Source organism: Vanacampus margaritifer, chromosome 16 (genome assembly GCF_051991255.1).
Source record: "Vanacampus margaritifer isolate UIUO_Vmar chromosome 16, RoL_Vmar_1.0, whole genome shotgun sequence".
NCBI lineage: Eukaryota > Metazoa > Chordata > Actinopteri > Syngnathiformes > Syngnathidae > Vanacampus > Vanacampus margaritifer.
The window spans coordinates 8,950,176-8,963,651 of record NC_135447.1 but is presented as its reverse complement, the minus strand read 5'-3'; the positions used below and the strand labels follow the sequence as shown (position 1 = coordinate 8,963,651).

Genomic DNA, 13,476 nt, shown 5'->3' with positions numbered 1-13,476 from the left:
AGTGACTCTGCCCTGTCCACTGGGACTGTCTCATGCAGAGGCTGTGCAGCAATTTGCATCCAATGAGTGTCTCCTCCAACGGACTGCCCCCTCCAAAAGTGAGATAGAGTTTCCATCATTTCACACCAGACGAAAATGCATAAAGTGCACTGAAGGCAGCAGTGGAGCGAGCACACAGGTGCAGGCCGGGAATGGGTCAGGACCAGGAGGAGTTTGCACTCTAGTAGAAAGACGCCTGCACATTGGATATGCTCTCCTCTCTGAGCTTTTGGTCATTGCATTCCAAGTTGAATGCAAACATCGTCATGTTTGTCAGAACAACATGTCTGCTCCACGTCGTGGTGTCGCTGTCTAAACTGGTTCGCTGCATGGAAAGTGAACTTTGCTTCCCGTTCATACTGGACACTCAACAGCAGTATAATGACAACGACGTGGACGCTTTCCACGGCAAATGTGTGCTAAGAATTCAAGCTTTCCACCAGGAATTAGTGGTGGATTTACGGCAAGATTCCAACTTCATTGGCCCTTCCGTGTCCAGCCAAGACGCGCCGTGGCTCTCCGGTTCGGACGTCACTATTGAGCTGAGTCGGTGTTTTTACTCCGGCTACGTGAACGCTGACCGCTTTTCGTACGCAGCCTTAAGCCTGTGCAAGGGCGTGCAAGGTGCATTTGGCTACCAAGGCTGGGAGTATTTCATCAGCCCGGTGCACAATGACAGCACGAGCGCGCGCGGCGCGCACGTCATCCGGCGCAGGAACAGCAGCGACCTGAAGCCCAATTCCACTTCCAGGTGCGCAGTCAACAATGACATAAGCCACCACGTCGCGCAGATGCTCGGGAAATACAAGACCGTGAAAGATAACAGCAATGTGACCAAAAGCATGCTGAGGGGGGCGGGGAGAAGCAAACGCTTTGCGTCGGTGCCCAGGTACGTGGAGACGCTGGTGGTGGCGGACCAGACCATGGCTGAGTTCCACGGAAACGACCTGAAACATTACCTCCTGACACTCATGTCAGTGGCCGCCAGGCTCTATAAGCATCCGAGTATCCTCAACTCCATCCACATCGTCGTTGTGAAGATTTTGGTGATATCCGAGGTGGACAAAGGACCCAAAGTGTCCGGGAACGCAGCTTTGACGCTCCGGAATTTTTGCACTTGGCAAAAAAAGATGAACAAGAACAGCGACAAGCATGCAGAATATTGGGATACGGCGATCCTCTTTACAAGACAGGTAAATTGATTTCATGAGGTTCAATCTACAGAAATGTCAACAGTATTTTACTATATAAAAACACAAACTATTCATATTTGCTGTCCACATAACATTCAAACATGGAAATGCAACGCAGCTGTATGTTTTGTTCTTGCTTGTTCTCCTGTGGGGTTGATTGACAGCAAGGAAGCCAATGTGAATTGACAATATATTGTGAAGTTTGCTGCCGCCATCTCGTGGTGGGGGTTGAAGTGCAAGCGTACATACATCAAGACAAAAAAAAAAGTAGGGGTTGAAGTGCAAGCGTACATACATCAAGACAAAAAAAAAAAGTATGTTGAAAATTGTACCTTCTACCATCTAGTGGACGCATTTGTTTGGTGTTTAAGAATTGAGAGCCCTGACCTCAACCCCATCAAAAACCTTTGTGATGAATTAGTACAGAGCTATTGAGCCAACATGCCCTCTGACCTCACAAATGTTCATCTAGAATCTAGATGAACATTGTTCATCAGGAGTGTCAAACCTACGGCCCGCGGGCCAGAACCAGCCAAGGACAGAACACGAATTTCCGTTTTTCACTGGAAAATTAACTGTTGTTGCTAATTTTGTCTACTGGGAGGCGCACTATTATGAAATTTGGCTGTCAGAATTTGATGCAAAAAAAAAAAAAGCACTAATTTCTGCTTAGAAATTTCATATAACTCTGCAATAAGATAATAACATATGGGAATATTTTCAAAATTTACTTGTAATTATTTGCACCATACACAAAAATATGGCATTATTTACTACTCATTAGTCTTAGGAGGAATATTTCTATCGCACTTCCTCTAGATGTAATGGCCCAGAGTCCCAATACTTTTATCCATGTAGTGGGAATGAAATTTAAATTTGGCGCTGTCTTGAGGCCACAATTAGGAATATAATATGCATCTGTAATTTTACCAAAAAGAAGTCGCATCAACGCCCTCAGGGATGCCCTCGTTGGAAGTTTCTCACAGCCGTTCCCATTCCTCCTCCTCCAGCTGTGTTCCCCCCTCAACTTGCCTGCTCTTCATTAAACAGGGACCTGAGGGGAAAGCCAGAGGGAGGAGGTACGATGTAGGTTGTGCATGTTCATTATGTCACATCAGGTTTATGCCCCCACCTGCGCAATCTGAGTCAGAAACATCCATGGGGTCACTTCTCCACAGCTGTAGTCAGTCTACATCATGTAACCACATCCATATTCATTTCAAGTTCATATTTCCTGTCTCCTTGAGGATTGCTGGCACATATGGAAGAAGCATAGCATAATCCATCACCCTCTTGATAGTGAGTCACTTGGTTGTCTCGGTCTGTTCATTGGGGGACCACGTGCACACACTTGAGCCTATAACAGGGGTCAGCAACCTTTACTGTCAAAAGGTGACGTTCTAGGCCAAGTCATTAACAAAAAAATCTGTTTAGAGCCACAAAACATGTGAACATTGTGATGAGGAAAACGGTGTGTAGTGTTAGTCTAATGTACTGGGGGCCCAAGAGCTAATTAGAGCTGCACCAGAACAGAAAAATATGCAGCATCCAATACGTAGAGATTCATTTTTCTTTTACCTTACGTTTCCTGTTTTTGGATTTTATTTATATTTTTGGTAATATTTTTCATATAGAGTTTTCAGCCTTTCTGTCAAATGTCTGACATTTTTATGGACATATTATGGTCATTTTCTGCCTCTCTTCTTCCTTTTTTGGACATTGTATGGCTATTTAAAAAAAAACATTCCCCCTGCTTTTTTTTGTTATATAATCTTTTCACATTTTTGGCAATGTTGTGGACATTTTATGGTCAATTTTGGGATTTCTTCTTTTGTTTTGAACATTTTTAGTTACTTTTTAAACATTTTCTTTGCTGCCTTTTCTTAAATCAATTTTCTGACTTTTGGGGGAATTTTGTGGACATTTTATAGTTACTTTTGGATTATTTTCTACTTTAAAAAAAATCTGACATTTTTTTGGCAATTTTAGACATTTTATGGTAATTTTCTGCTTTTCCTCTTTCTTTTTTGGACATTTTTAGGTAATTTTTAAAACGTTTTCATCTACCGTTTGTCTGTCTTTTTCCGACAACTTAAAAATTTAGACTCTTTAAAAAAATATACTGTATATAATTATTCATTTTTTAATCAAAAATCATGACTACATTTAAATCATATTTTATGTATATGTAAATTTAAGAATATGTAAAACAATATTAATTTCTACCAAGAGATCCACAGGGGGCCACAGGAGAGGGACTAAGGAGCCACATGCGGCTCCAGAGCCACAGGTTGCAGACCTCTGGCCTAAAAAGTTCATTACGAGTAACTGCACTGTAGATCAAGACCAAATCCATCGGTCTCACTTCTGCCTGGTGGTTTTCAACATGTAAACGCATGGAAACACTGACATGTTTCCTTTGGAACATAACTTGCAAATTGTATTTACGTTGCAAGCAATGCACCAAAACGGCAAAATGAGATGACAGATGTGGGAAGTAGGTCATTGCCTAAGCCCCTTGTGGTTCTCGCCGCTTCATGTTTGCCTCTATTTTCATTTCTCACTAATGACCCAAACAGTCTCATCAGCACTCCCGAACACATCTGGAGTTGATCAGCACCAGCGAACAATTTTGTTCTTTATTTGCCCAAAAAATTGTCATAGTGTGAAATGTTCGGGCCTATGAACTGCCCGGAGCTTTTTTTGCTTTGCAAGTGTATGCAAAACGAGAGGGAGTAGGCAGCCGGGCGGTTCTGTGTGGTTAACGTTGTGTACTTGTCCTGTGATTAGGAGGCTCAGTCAAGTGCTCCGAATGGATCCTCGCTAAGATTAGGTTTTGGAATTGTGTGGTGACAAAAAAAAAAAAAAGGCCATTTGGAAACTGCTCTTGCATGAAAATGCAATGATTGGAGACAAGTGCCATGACGTCATATGGGACCATGTGCTCCGAACGCAAGTCAGTGAAAAGCCTTATTTAACAGCGTAGAGATATTTTCTCTGTCCTTAAAAGTCAGCAAGGATTCCATTTTTTATTGTTAAGCTTTTATGATTGTTTCAAATAGTGGTTATCGTCTAATGTGAACCAGAGTGGGTGAAAAAAAAAAAGTGAAGTGAAGCCTGTCAGGACCAGAAACAAATATTTAGGTACAGACAAGTTTTAAACAAACCTCTTGAGTAGAAAAGCATCATTGGGATAACAAACAAAACCGTCTGTTGTAAATATCCAACCTACTGTTGGTCCAGTTATCTTGTTGTGACTTTTCCATTATGGACTATTATATTGACAAAAGTCTCAAGACACACTTCTTAATCAATAAATATCAATGAAAGATTCTCCCCCACAATTGTTGGACTTTTGTGTGGAATCATTTTAGAGCCCCGACCTTTGGAATGAAGTAGAACAGATTGTGAGCCAGGCCCTCTCTCGGGTCCAACATTAGTCACCTCTGACCTCACACATCTGGATGAATGGACAAAAATTTCCAGAGACACATTCTAAAATCTTGTAGAAAGTCTTCCCAGAAGTGCGGAAGCTGCTATAACTGCAAAGTGGCCTTGCCATCACCATATTTTTCTGCTGTTTTCACATTTTCCTACCAAGTCTCAATAATTATGTCTATGGAGTGTACAACATGGGGCTCATAATAGTAATTAGACTTTAGACCGAAAAAAAATATTGTTAATTTAGAATAGATATAAAATTTGTGATTAATCGTTAGTTAACTAGTGAACTCATGTGATTAATTACAATTAAAATTTTGAATCGCCTGACGGGCCTAATTTGGAAAATTATATATTAAAATAAGGGCCGTTTAATCGTAATTAATCGCATGATAATTTTATATCTGTTATAAATGTGCAATAAAAAAATTCTAGGTTTTCATAAAAAATGAAATTAAATGGATTTTTTTTTTTAAACTAATAGAAATAGTTCCGATTGATTTTTGACGGCTATAGTCGTCAATGGCAGTGAATGAGTTAAGTCATTAATTATGCAATATTAAGCAATTAATCGCAAATTAATCACTCTTTTCTACTACTATGTTCTACAAAGCTTGTAACATGAGCAGAGGCTAAAGGCCACCACAGGAAGTAAATAAAACGGAGTTAATTTGTTTAATATTTTAAAGAATTTAAATTAATCTCCAGAATTAACTTTTTTTTTTTTTTTTTACAGCCCTAATAAAGAGTAAATAAACACGTTTAGGCATATTGCTTCATCTTGTGATCAGTTCGGTGATCGGCCCCAAAAATCCTGATTGTGTAAAGCCGTATTGTAATCATTTTTTTCTCTTCCTTGATTGTCCAGGATCTGTGCGGGGCTTCCACATGTGACACCCTTGGAATGGCCGATGTTGGCACAATGTGCGACCCCAAGAGGAGCTGCTCCGTGATCGAAGACGACGGCTTGCCTTCGGCCTTCACCACGGCTCACGAGCTCGGTGAGCCATGCCAACTCCATGAATCACACATTAGCAGACGTGCCACCAGGAAATTGGGGCTTTGTGAAAACAAAAATCTCATCCATGCTGAAAATTTAACACTTTACCCCCACCCGGCACAAAATATCCAAAGCATTTGTAAAAGCCATCCGCTTCCCTTTCCACAGGACACGTCTTCAACATGCCGCACGATAACGTGAAGGCGTGCGAGGACGTGTTTGGCAAGCTGCAGGACAATCACATGATGTCTCCCACGCTCATTCAGATTAATCGCACCAGCCCGTGGTCGCCCTGCAGCGCTGCCATCATCACTGAGTTTCTGGACGCGGGACACGGTGGGTCTCCTCTCCAAACAAGCTTTTGATTGATGTGAAACCAAAAGCGGAGATGAACACAAGCTGTTTTAATGGCGCGACGCTCATACTGGTTAAATATTTGAATGATGATCACTTTCATAAAACACATGTTCATTGTGAATGAGTGTTCTGTTCACAGTAGCATTGCCAGTGAAGGACATATCATTTTTGTCTCCTTTTCATCTTCAGCTTGAATGCAGTAAAATCATGTCAGTTAAACGCATTCATGCATTCTTCAGAAGAGCAAAAATGGAGTCCGACTGTTCTCGAACATGCCAGACCACAGAGCTCGGCCTCGGAGCGATGCTAAACTTTTATTTTAAAAACTGCTCCACATCTGTCCCAAATGAGTGGGTTTGTTTGGAGGAGCGTCACCACAGTGGTTTGGAGAGCGCAGCTTTAACCAGCCAGTGTTTCCCATACAGGTTGAATAGACACTTTTTACAACAGGGGAACACGAAGCAGTCAGGATTGCATTTTGTATCTTTTGCCTGACCTTTTCTCCACATTTTTTACACTGAGTCGCATAATGTTGTAACACGCTCATAAATCTGGACTTGGAAAGAGCAGCTTGGAGAATGAAGACAAGCCGCGGCACGTTTGAGGCCGTTTTCACGATTATTTGTAACTTGCCGGACAACCCCAGACAATTTTGCGCAAGTCAACTCTCCAATAGAAGGCGCTTTGGAAGTTAATTGGAATGCTTTTTCTATCATTCAAATTTGCAGCGTAATAGGAGGAAACAAATGAACTTTCAGTTATGGCCGCTCTTTTTGTGGCCTTTTCCTGTTATCATCTTGATACCGTTTTCTGCATTTGAAATTGCTCACGAGGCTGCAGTGATTAAAAACCTCCTCCTGGAACCCCTTTTCTATAGATGATGATCTTTAATTTTTCCAAGCACCTGCTCGTCAAACTCCTCTCATTATTAGCAAGTTCCTGGAAAGGTGCCCGAGTGTCATTTATTGTAAATGGAGCTCAGCTTCATTTGACTTGTATCAGTTCAATGGAACATTTAACGCTATTAAAACCTAATTGGAAAGTTTGGAAAGTGTTCTTAAACTGTAATTAATGTCATTTCAACATGAGAGGAGAAATTTTCTACAAGAGTTTACAGATGAAGGGGTCGGCGTCGGGTTCTCTGTGTATACATTACTGCAAGACTGGTTTCTCACCACCCATTCGTGATCGTCTTTATGAACTTTTTTTTCACCGAGACTGTGTACATTTGGTGAAATAAAATGAGTGCATGTGACCTCGGGACTGATTGTGGGATTCTCTTCCAGGGGAGTGTTTGCTGGACCAGCCCCAGAAACCATTAGGCCTCCCTAATGTACTTCCCGGCGCATCCTACCTCCTCGACCGTCAGTGCGAGCTGGCCTTTGGCGAAGGTTCCAAGCCTTGTCCCTTCATGCAGCCTCCATGCATTCGCCTGTGGTGCACCGGCAAGTCCAATGGCCAGTTGGTGTGCATGACACGCCACTTCCCCTGGGCGGACGGCACACACTGCGGGGATGGCAAAGTTTGCGACCGAGGCATGTGCGCTCCCAAAGAGGACCGAACTTTGAAGGTAAGCCTCAAGGACAGGGGGGGGTTGACTCTGAGAAAACAAATTCCAGTTCATTGGCTTTCTGTTTGACAATTGGGTCAGAAATAACCCAATTATGGGCCAAAAATTGACAGATCCTCTACTTGGGTCGATTTAACCCAGCTTTTAGTCAAAACTTTGGTCATTTTGTTTAAAAAAAACACAGAAAATTGGGTCAGGTCGTATACTTGGGTCAGTTTGACCCACCTTTGGGTCAAAAATTGGGTCATTTTGTATAAATCAACCCAGAAAGTTGGGTCGGATCCTCTACTTGGGTCAATTTGACCCAACTTTGAGTCAAAATTTTGGTCATTTTGTATAAAACAACCCAGAACGTTGGGTCAGAACCTCTACTTGGGTCAATTTGACCCAACTTTGGGTCAAAAATTGGGTCATTTTATATAAAACAACCCATAAAGTTGGGACAGATTCTCCAATTTGAAACAACTTCCGGGGTTGTTGTGCAGCCCCCCCAAAAGGGATCATTTTGTATATAACAAGCCATAAAGTTGGGTCTACTTGGGTTAATGTGACCCAACTTTGGGTAAAAAAAAAAAGGGTCACTTTGTATAAAACAAGCGAGAAATTGACCCATAAAGTTGATCGTTCAATTTTTTTTTAAATCCATAATTGGGCTACTTTTGACCCAACTGTTTTTAGAGTGCCTGTTGCAAAGTTTCATTGGAATTCTGTTGTGTTATAACTCACACCATGATTATACATTCGGGAAAAAAATCCTCCTTGTTTGTGTATTTTCTAGGTGGACGGTCGCTGGGGTAAGTGGGGTACGTTTGGTTTGTGCTCACGCACATGCGAAGGTGGCGTCCAACTGGCGAAAAGGGAGTGCAACAACCCAGTTCCCTCGAATGGGGGGAAATACTGCCAAGGGGTCCGGGTCAAATACCGCTCCTGCAACCTGAACCATTGCCCTGATACAGGTTTGAATTGCTCATAAACAGTCAGCTACATCAAGTTTCCTCCATAAAGCCCTTTTCACACTGCACTCGCAATGTGAATGAGACGTGTCACAATGCGAAAAGATTTGTTGCCAGCGTTCCCACATTTGGAAGTAATTGCATTGCTAAATGCAGTGTGAAAAGGGCTTAATAGGGTTCCAGTCCTGACCTTGTTTGCCCCCCTCTCTTGTCTCTTTCCAGGCAAGACTTACCGCGAAGAGCAGTGTGAATCCAGTGGCCGCAGTTTCAGCAGTAACCATATCGCCCCCTCTGTGGTGTGGGTGCCCAAATACTCCGGAGTGAGGGTCGATGACAGATGTAAACTCATCTGCAGGGCCAATGGAACTGGCTACTTCTACGTTATGGCACCTAAGGTAAGAAGCGAAACATTAAATACAATCAATGAACAAAAGCGTTAGGACGCACGGCTTAGTAAACGAATCCAGGCGAGGCTAATTCTTCATGTTACAAAGACATTTTGGATTTCCCTGCTCCTAACTCATTTCATAAATTCATCCAGGAAAAAGACGATTTATTGTTTTTGACATTCTGCATATATTAGAATTAGAATCTTTATTCGAATGAATTTTCAGCGAATGATCTGTCTGTCACATCCATTCCGGGCCAATCAGATCGACAAGTGTGTAAGCTTGACAGGCAGCCAGTATCTCTTGCTGGGGCCAGTTGGGAAAGAAATGAAGTGAAAACCATAAAAATCTTAAACCAGGACATGCCACACATCGCTCTAACACAGTAGTCGTAACCACATCATCGAATATCTACACTTACATGCCAAACCTAGACGTTAACAGCTGTGTTATTTCCTTTTCCTTGCACTATTGAATTTGAAATGTATCCTTTTTTTTGGGTTTATTTCATGTTGAATGTCTTTTCAATGCGTGAGTTCTTTGCTTCGTTTTTAGAGGTTTTTTATTGGTGTTTTATTAGTATGTTTATATAAAAGCTTGACATTTACATTTCATCATCAGTCTACATAGTGATTAGCATGTCTGCCTTGAGGTTTGGTGTTCTCCACATTGATGTCAAGTGTTATAGAAAATGGATGGATGGATTTAATATGTACATCTAATCTATCTATTATCATTACATTGTCTAATAATAACCCAAAAATTATTATTTTATTTTATTTTTTTAAAGCATTTCATAAAGGATTGGCCAGATACATTACTGTATATTTATTTTCATCACTCCACATGCATGGATAAGCGTAATAATTTGAACTATGTGGCCAAAAGCGATTTCATCTGTGAGCAATGTGAATTCATGGGAGCCTCTGAGGGAAAACAGCAATGCATGGGACGATGGAGAGGAGTGGAGAGGGGAGGGGAGGGGGGGGGGGTTATCTCCCTTCGATAATATGGGTGTGGAGTGAGTGTGAGCAGCCGTGAGAGAAAGTTCACACTACATCATATTGAGTTAAGAGGACGTGAACACTCGGGGGACATGTAGCACTGAATCATAGAGCAGCTGCATGCTTGCTTGAAACATCTGAACCAAATATCATTTTACACCACATCCTGTTCCATGGCTTCGTGGAAATACACTCATTTCAGCTTTTAGAAATGATTGCAATATAATAATAACACCTAAAAATATCACCGCGCAACGTAAAAAATGACCTAAATGAAGTAGCAGCTTTTGGGTGTTGTGTTTAATGAATGGTCTCCTCTGATGTACATACTGCACTGTGTGTGCGCACCACAGGTTGTGGATGGAACCCCGTGCTCCCCAGACTCCACAGGAGTGTGCGTTCAAGGAAAATGCATCAAGGCTGGCTGTGATGGAAAAATTGGATCAACCAAGAAGTTCAACAAGTGTGGAATCTGCGGCGGTGACAACAAGAGCTGCAAGAAGGTCTCAGGACTCTTCACCAAGCCCTTGTGAGTATATTTACAAATTCACCAATTGGCGTGTGTGTGCGTGTGTGTGCGTGCGTGCATGCGTGCGTGCGTGTGTCAACCTAACTCCAGCCACAAAATTGCACACAAAAAAAAGTCACAAAATTGAAAAGGCAGGAAAGAAAAAGTAACTATAAAATATATATATTTTTTAAATATACCCCAAATTTACCATAAAATGTCCACAAAATTTCAAGAAATGTGAGAACATTGATTAAAAAAAAGGCAGGGGGAAAAAAGTAAATAATTTTTTTTTTTAAAGCCCTAAAATGTCCAAAAAAGAAGGGAGGCAGAAAATTACCAAATGTCCATAAAACTGCCAAAAATGTCAGAAATTTGAGAGAAAAGTAGATGTATGAAAAAGGAAATCTGAAAATATTACCAAAAAATAAATAAATCCAAAAACAGAAGACGAAAGGTAAAAGAAAGTGAATGTCTACGTATGGGATGCTGCATATTTTTCTGTTCTGGTGCAGCTCTAATTAGCTCCTGGGCCCTCAGTAGGCCTAACACTAACACACTGTTTCCTTTATCACAATGTTCAAATGTTCTGTGGCTATAAACAGATTTTTTGTGAATTATTTGGCCTAAAATTGCTCCTTTGACAGGAAAGGTTGCTGACCCCTGTCCTAGCACAAAGACAGTTAGCAAACGTGTATGTTGGACCAAAGAGACAAAACCTCCCAGGTTAGCTTAGCGCTTGCTAGCTGGTACCACAGAACAGGAATGGATTTCATTCTGCCACTGACTAGTGGAGGTTAAAGTAAGTTATTTTAAACTAAAAAAGGAAAGTCTTTCCGTAGGTTTACACAGCTCGGCAGTGTACAGTTTTGGTACACTCAAAAAAAGGGAATATGAGGCTTAGTAAAACACTTTGGACAACATATTGTGTAAGGCGTTATCTAAGTGCACTCCATTTTTGATCAAATTGGATTTTTCATTTCTTGGACTATGACGTGTTTTTCGGTTACAGTATTTCAGGATTCACTGCTTAAATGGTAAACGGAAAGCGAGTGTGGATTTTACATACACACATACTACAATAATCTACATATTGTTTTGAGTGGTGTTGTCCTATCACTACAAAACTCCTCATTGGCTGTATGTGTTGTGTTTCGCTATACAGGCACGGCTACAACTTTGTGGTGATGTTGCCGGCGGGCGCAACGAACATCGACATCCGTCAACGCGGCTACCAAGGAATGCTGGGTGACGACAACTACTTGGCGGTGAAGAACAGCGACGGTCAGTACCTTCTTAACGGCGACTACGTAGTATCAGCCGGCGAGAGAGACATCATCGTCAAGGGCAGTCTGCTGCGCTACAGCGGCACCACCGGCCTCTCCGAGACCCTCCAGTCTGTGAATCCCTTGGGGGAGACGATCACCGTGGAAGTGCTGTGCGCGGGCAATTTGACGCCCCCTCGCATACGCTACTCCTTCTACCTGGCCCGTCAGCACAACAAAGAGGACACGATTCTGAAGAAGGACGAGCGAGTGAAATCCCACAACAGCGTCCTGGCTGAAGATAGCGTGAAGGAGAGGAGCGTGTCGACTTTGAAGAAACCGTACAGCAAAGAGGAGCCTCTTCTGGAGAAATGGACGTCGGCAAACTGGGACGAGTGCTCGGTGAGCTGCGGCAACGGTTTCCAAAGGCGGATGGTGCAATGTTTGAAGACGGACGGCAAGCCGGCGACTAACTGCGATCCTTCCAAAAGACCGCCGGCCACGAGAGCGTGCGGGGACCCGTGTCCAGAGTGGCAGGCCGGCCAGTGGTCGCCGTGCTCTACCACCTGCGGGAAAGGCTTCAAAAGACGACCGCTGCACTGCAAAGCCCAAACGGGACATTTGCTTCCCAGGGAGCACTGCAGTGGCTTACGCAAACCGCAGGAGCTGGACTTCTGTAAACTGAAGCCTTGCTAGGGACTTGAAAAGCTTTATTATGACTGAGCTTAATCCAACAGATTTCCACACACTCTCTCCTGCATCACGACACACTTGCATAGAAGACCAAAAAAAAATGGATGCTGCAATGTATTTTCTCCACCATTTAAACCAAACCACCAGAGTCCACTACAGCACAATAACATTTAGAAAAGTTACTATGAAGCTAGATAAAATGTTCTATCATTGGAGCTGTCAGCTAAGAGGTGATATATATGTTTGTCTTCTGAGTCTGGAACCCATTTGTCTTTTTTTTTTTATTTAAAAAAGTGGTCTTTTTATGGAAATGTCCAAATTAATCCTGCAGTAGATTTGTAACAAATCCCAATAGGTGTTGTATTAATTAAATGGCTACACCTTTTACACACAAGAAAGACAATTTTCTATATAAAAAAAAAATCTGCCCAACCTATTCACCATCAGACACTGCCAAAGATACTACACCACTCTTTCTGTGCACTCAGTTAACTCGTTACTGCCAGCCCAGTGAAAATAAATCTTTGACGTCTATAGCCGTCTATGGCAGCGAATGTGTTACATCCTGTAAATCTATTATATTCTTGTTATATTTGTAAAAGGGCCCACATTGTCCAATACAACATCCCACCACAGGATGGATCCTTTTATAGTCCGACTTTGATTTCTATTTTTTATTTGATCAACTTTTGCACTTTGTACAGCAAAAGAAACAGATGCCTTATATGGGCTGTACTGTATACTATGTATACATTTATTCAGCTCTGTGCAAAATTCCTTGTAAATACTTTCAAATATTTTTTTTTTGTACACACAACTGAAATGTCTTTGAATATATTTATTCCAAATAAAAAGCCTTGAATGAAAAGTCTGAGTTTTTCGTGTTTGAATTTGGTTAACAGTTACAGCCTTGGCAAATAAGAAATCCTAATTGTGTACATTCTTCACCAGTTACCAGTTGTGAAAAATATCTGAATTGCTGACATAAAACATTGTGCAAAGGCACTCTTCTGTTTTTTTAAATAACATTTTGGAGAAAAAAAAAAGAGGCTGACCTACATAAA

General features: G+C 41.7%; 2 protein-coding genes across 2 annotated transcripts in view; one reads left to right on the top strand and one right to left on the bottom strand.

Annotated features, from left to right (window-relative positions):
* Positions 1-150: 150 nt before the first annotated feature.
* On the top strand, positions 151-13,263 carry adamts15a (ADAM metallopeptidase with thrombospondin type 1 motif, 15a). Its single transcript, XM_077546382.1, has 8 exons — positions 151-1,232; positions 5,542-5,674; positions 5,842-6,009; positions 7,317-7,600; positions 8,379-8,556; positions 8,776-8,948; positions 10,300-10,475; positions 11,620-13,263. Exons 1-8 carry the CDS (start codon positions 249-251, stop codon positions 12,413-12,415), a joined length of 2,892 nt encoding a protein of 963 aa, XP_077402508.1. The 5' UTR covers positions 151-248; the 3' UTR covers positions 12,416-13,263.
* The window catches only part of snx19a (sorting nexin 19a), a 48,741-nt gene continuing 37,533 nt past the window's right edge, over positions 2,269-13,476 (bottom strand). The window contains exons 13-14 of the mRNA XM_077546383.1: positions 8,787-8,943; positions 2,269-2,286 (exon numbers count right to left, since the gene is read on the bottom strand). The gene's annotated coding sequence lies outside the window, so the exon portion shown is untranslated. The remainder of the gene's footprint in view (positions 2,287-8,786; positions 8,944-13,476) is intronic.

Bases quoted from the DNA above. Each gene is read 5' to 3' on its own strand.
- adamts15a (XM_077546382.1), top strand. From the start codon at position 249: ATGCTCTCCTCTCTGAGCTTTTGGTCATTGCATTCCAAGTTGAATGCA. The intron at 8,557-8,775 runs GTTTGAATTGCT...GTCTCTTTCCAG, and splicing joins GAACCATTGCCCTGATACAG to GCAAGACTTACCGCGAAGAG. The intron at 8,949-10,299 runs GTAAGAAGCGAA...TGCGCACCACAG, and splicing joins TCTACGTTATGGCACCTAAG to GTTGTGGATGGAACCCCGTG.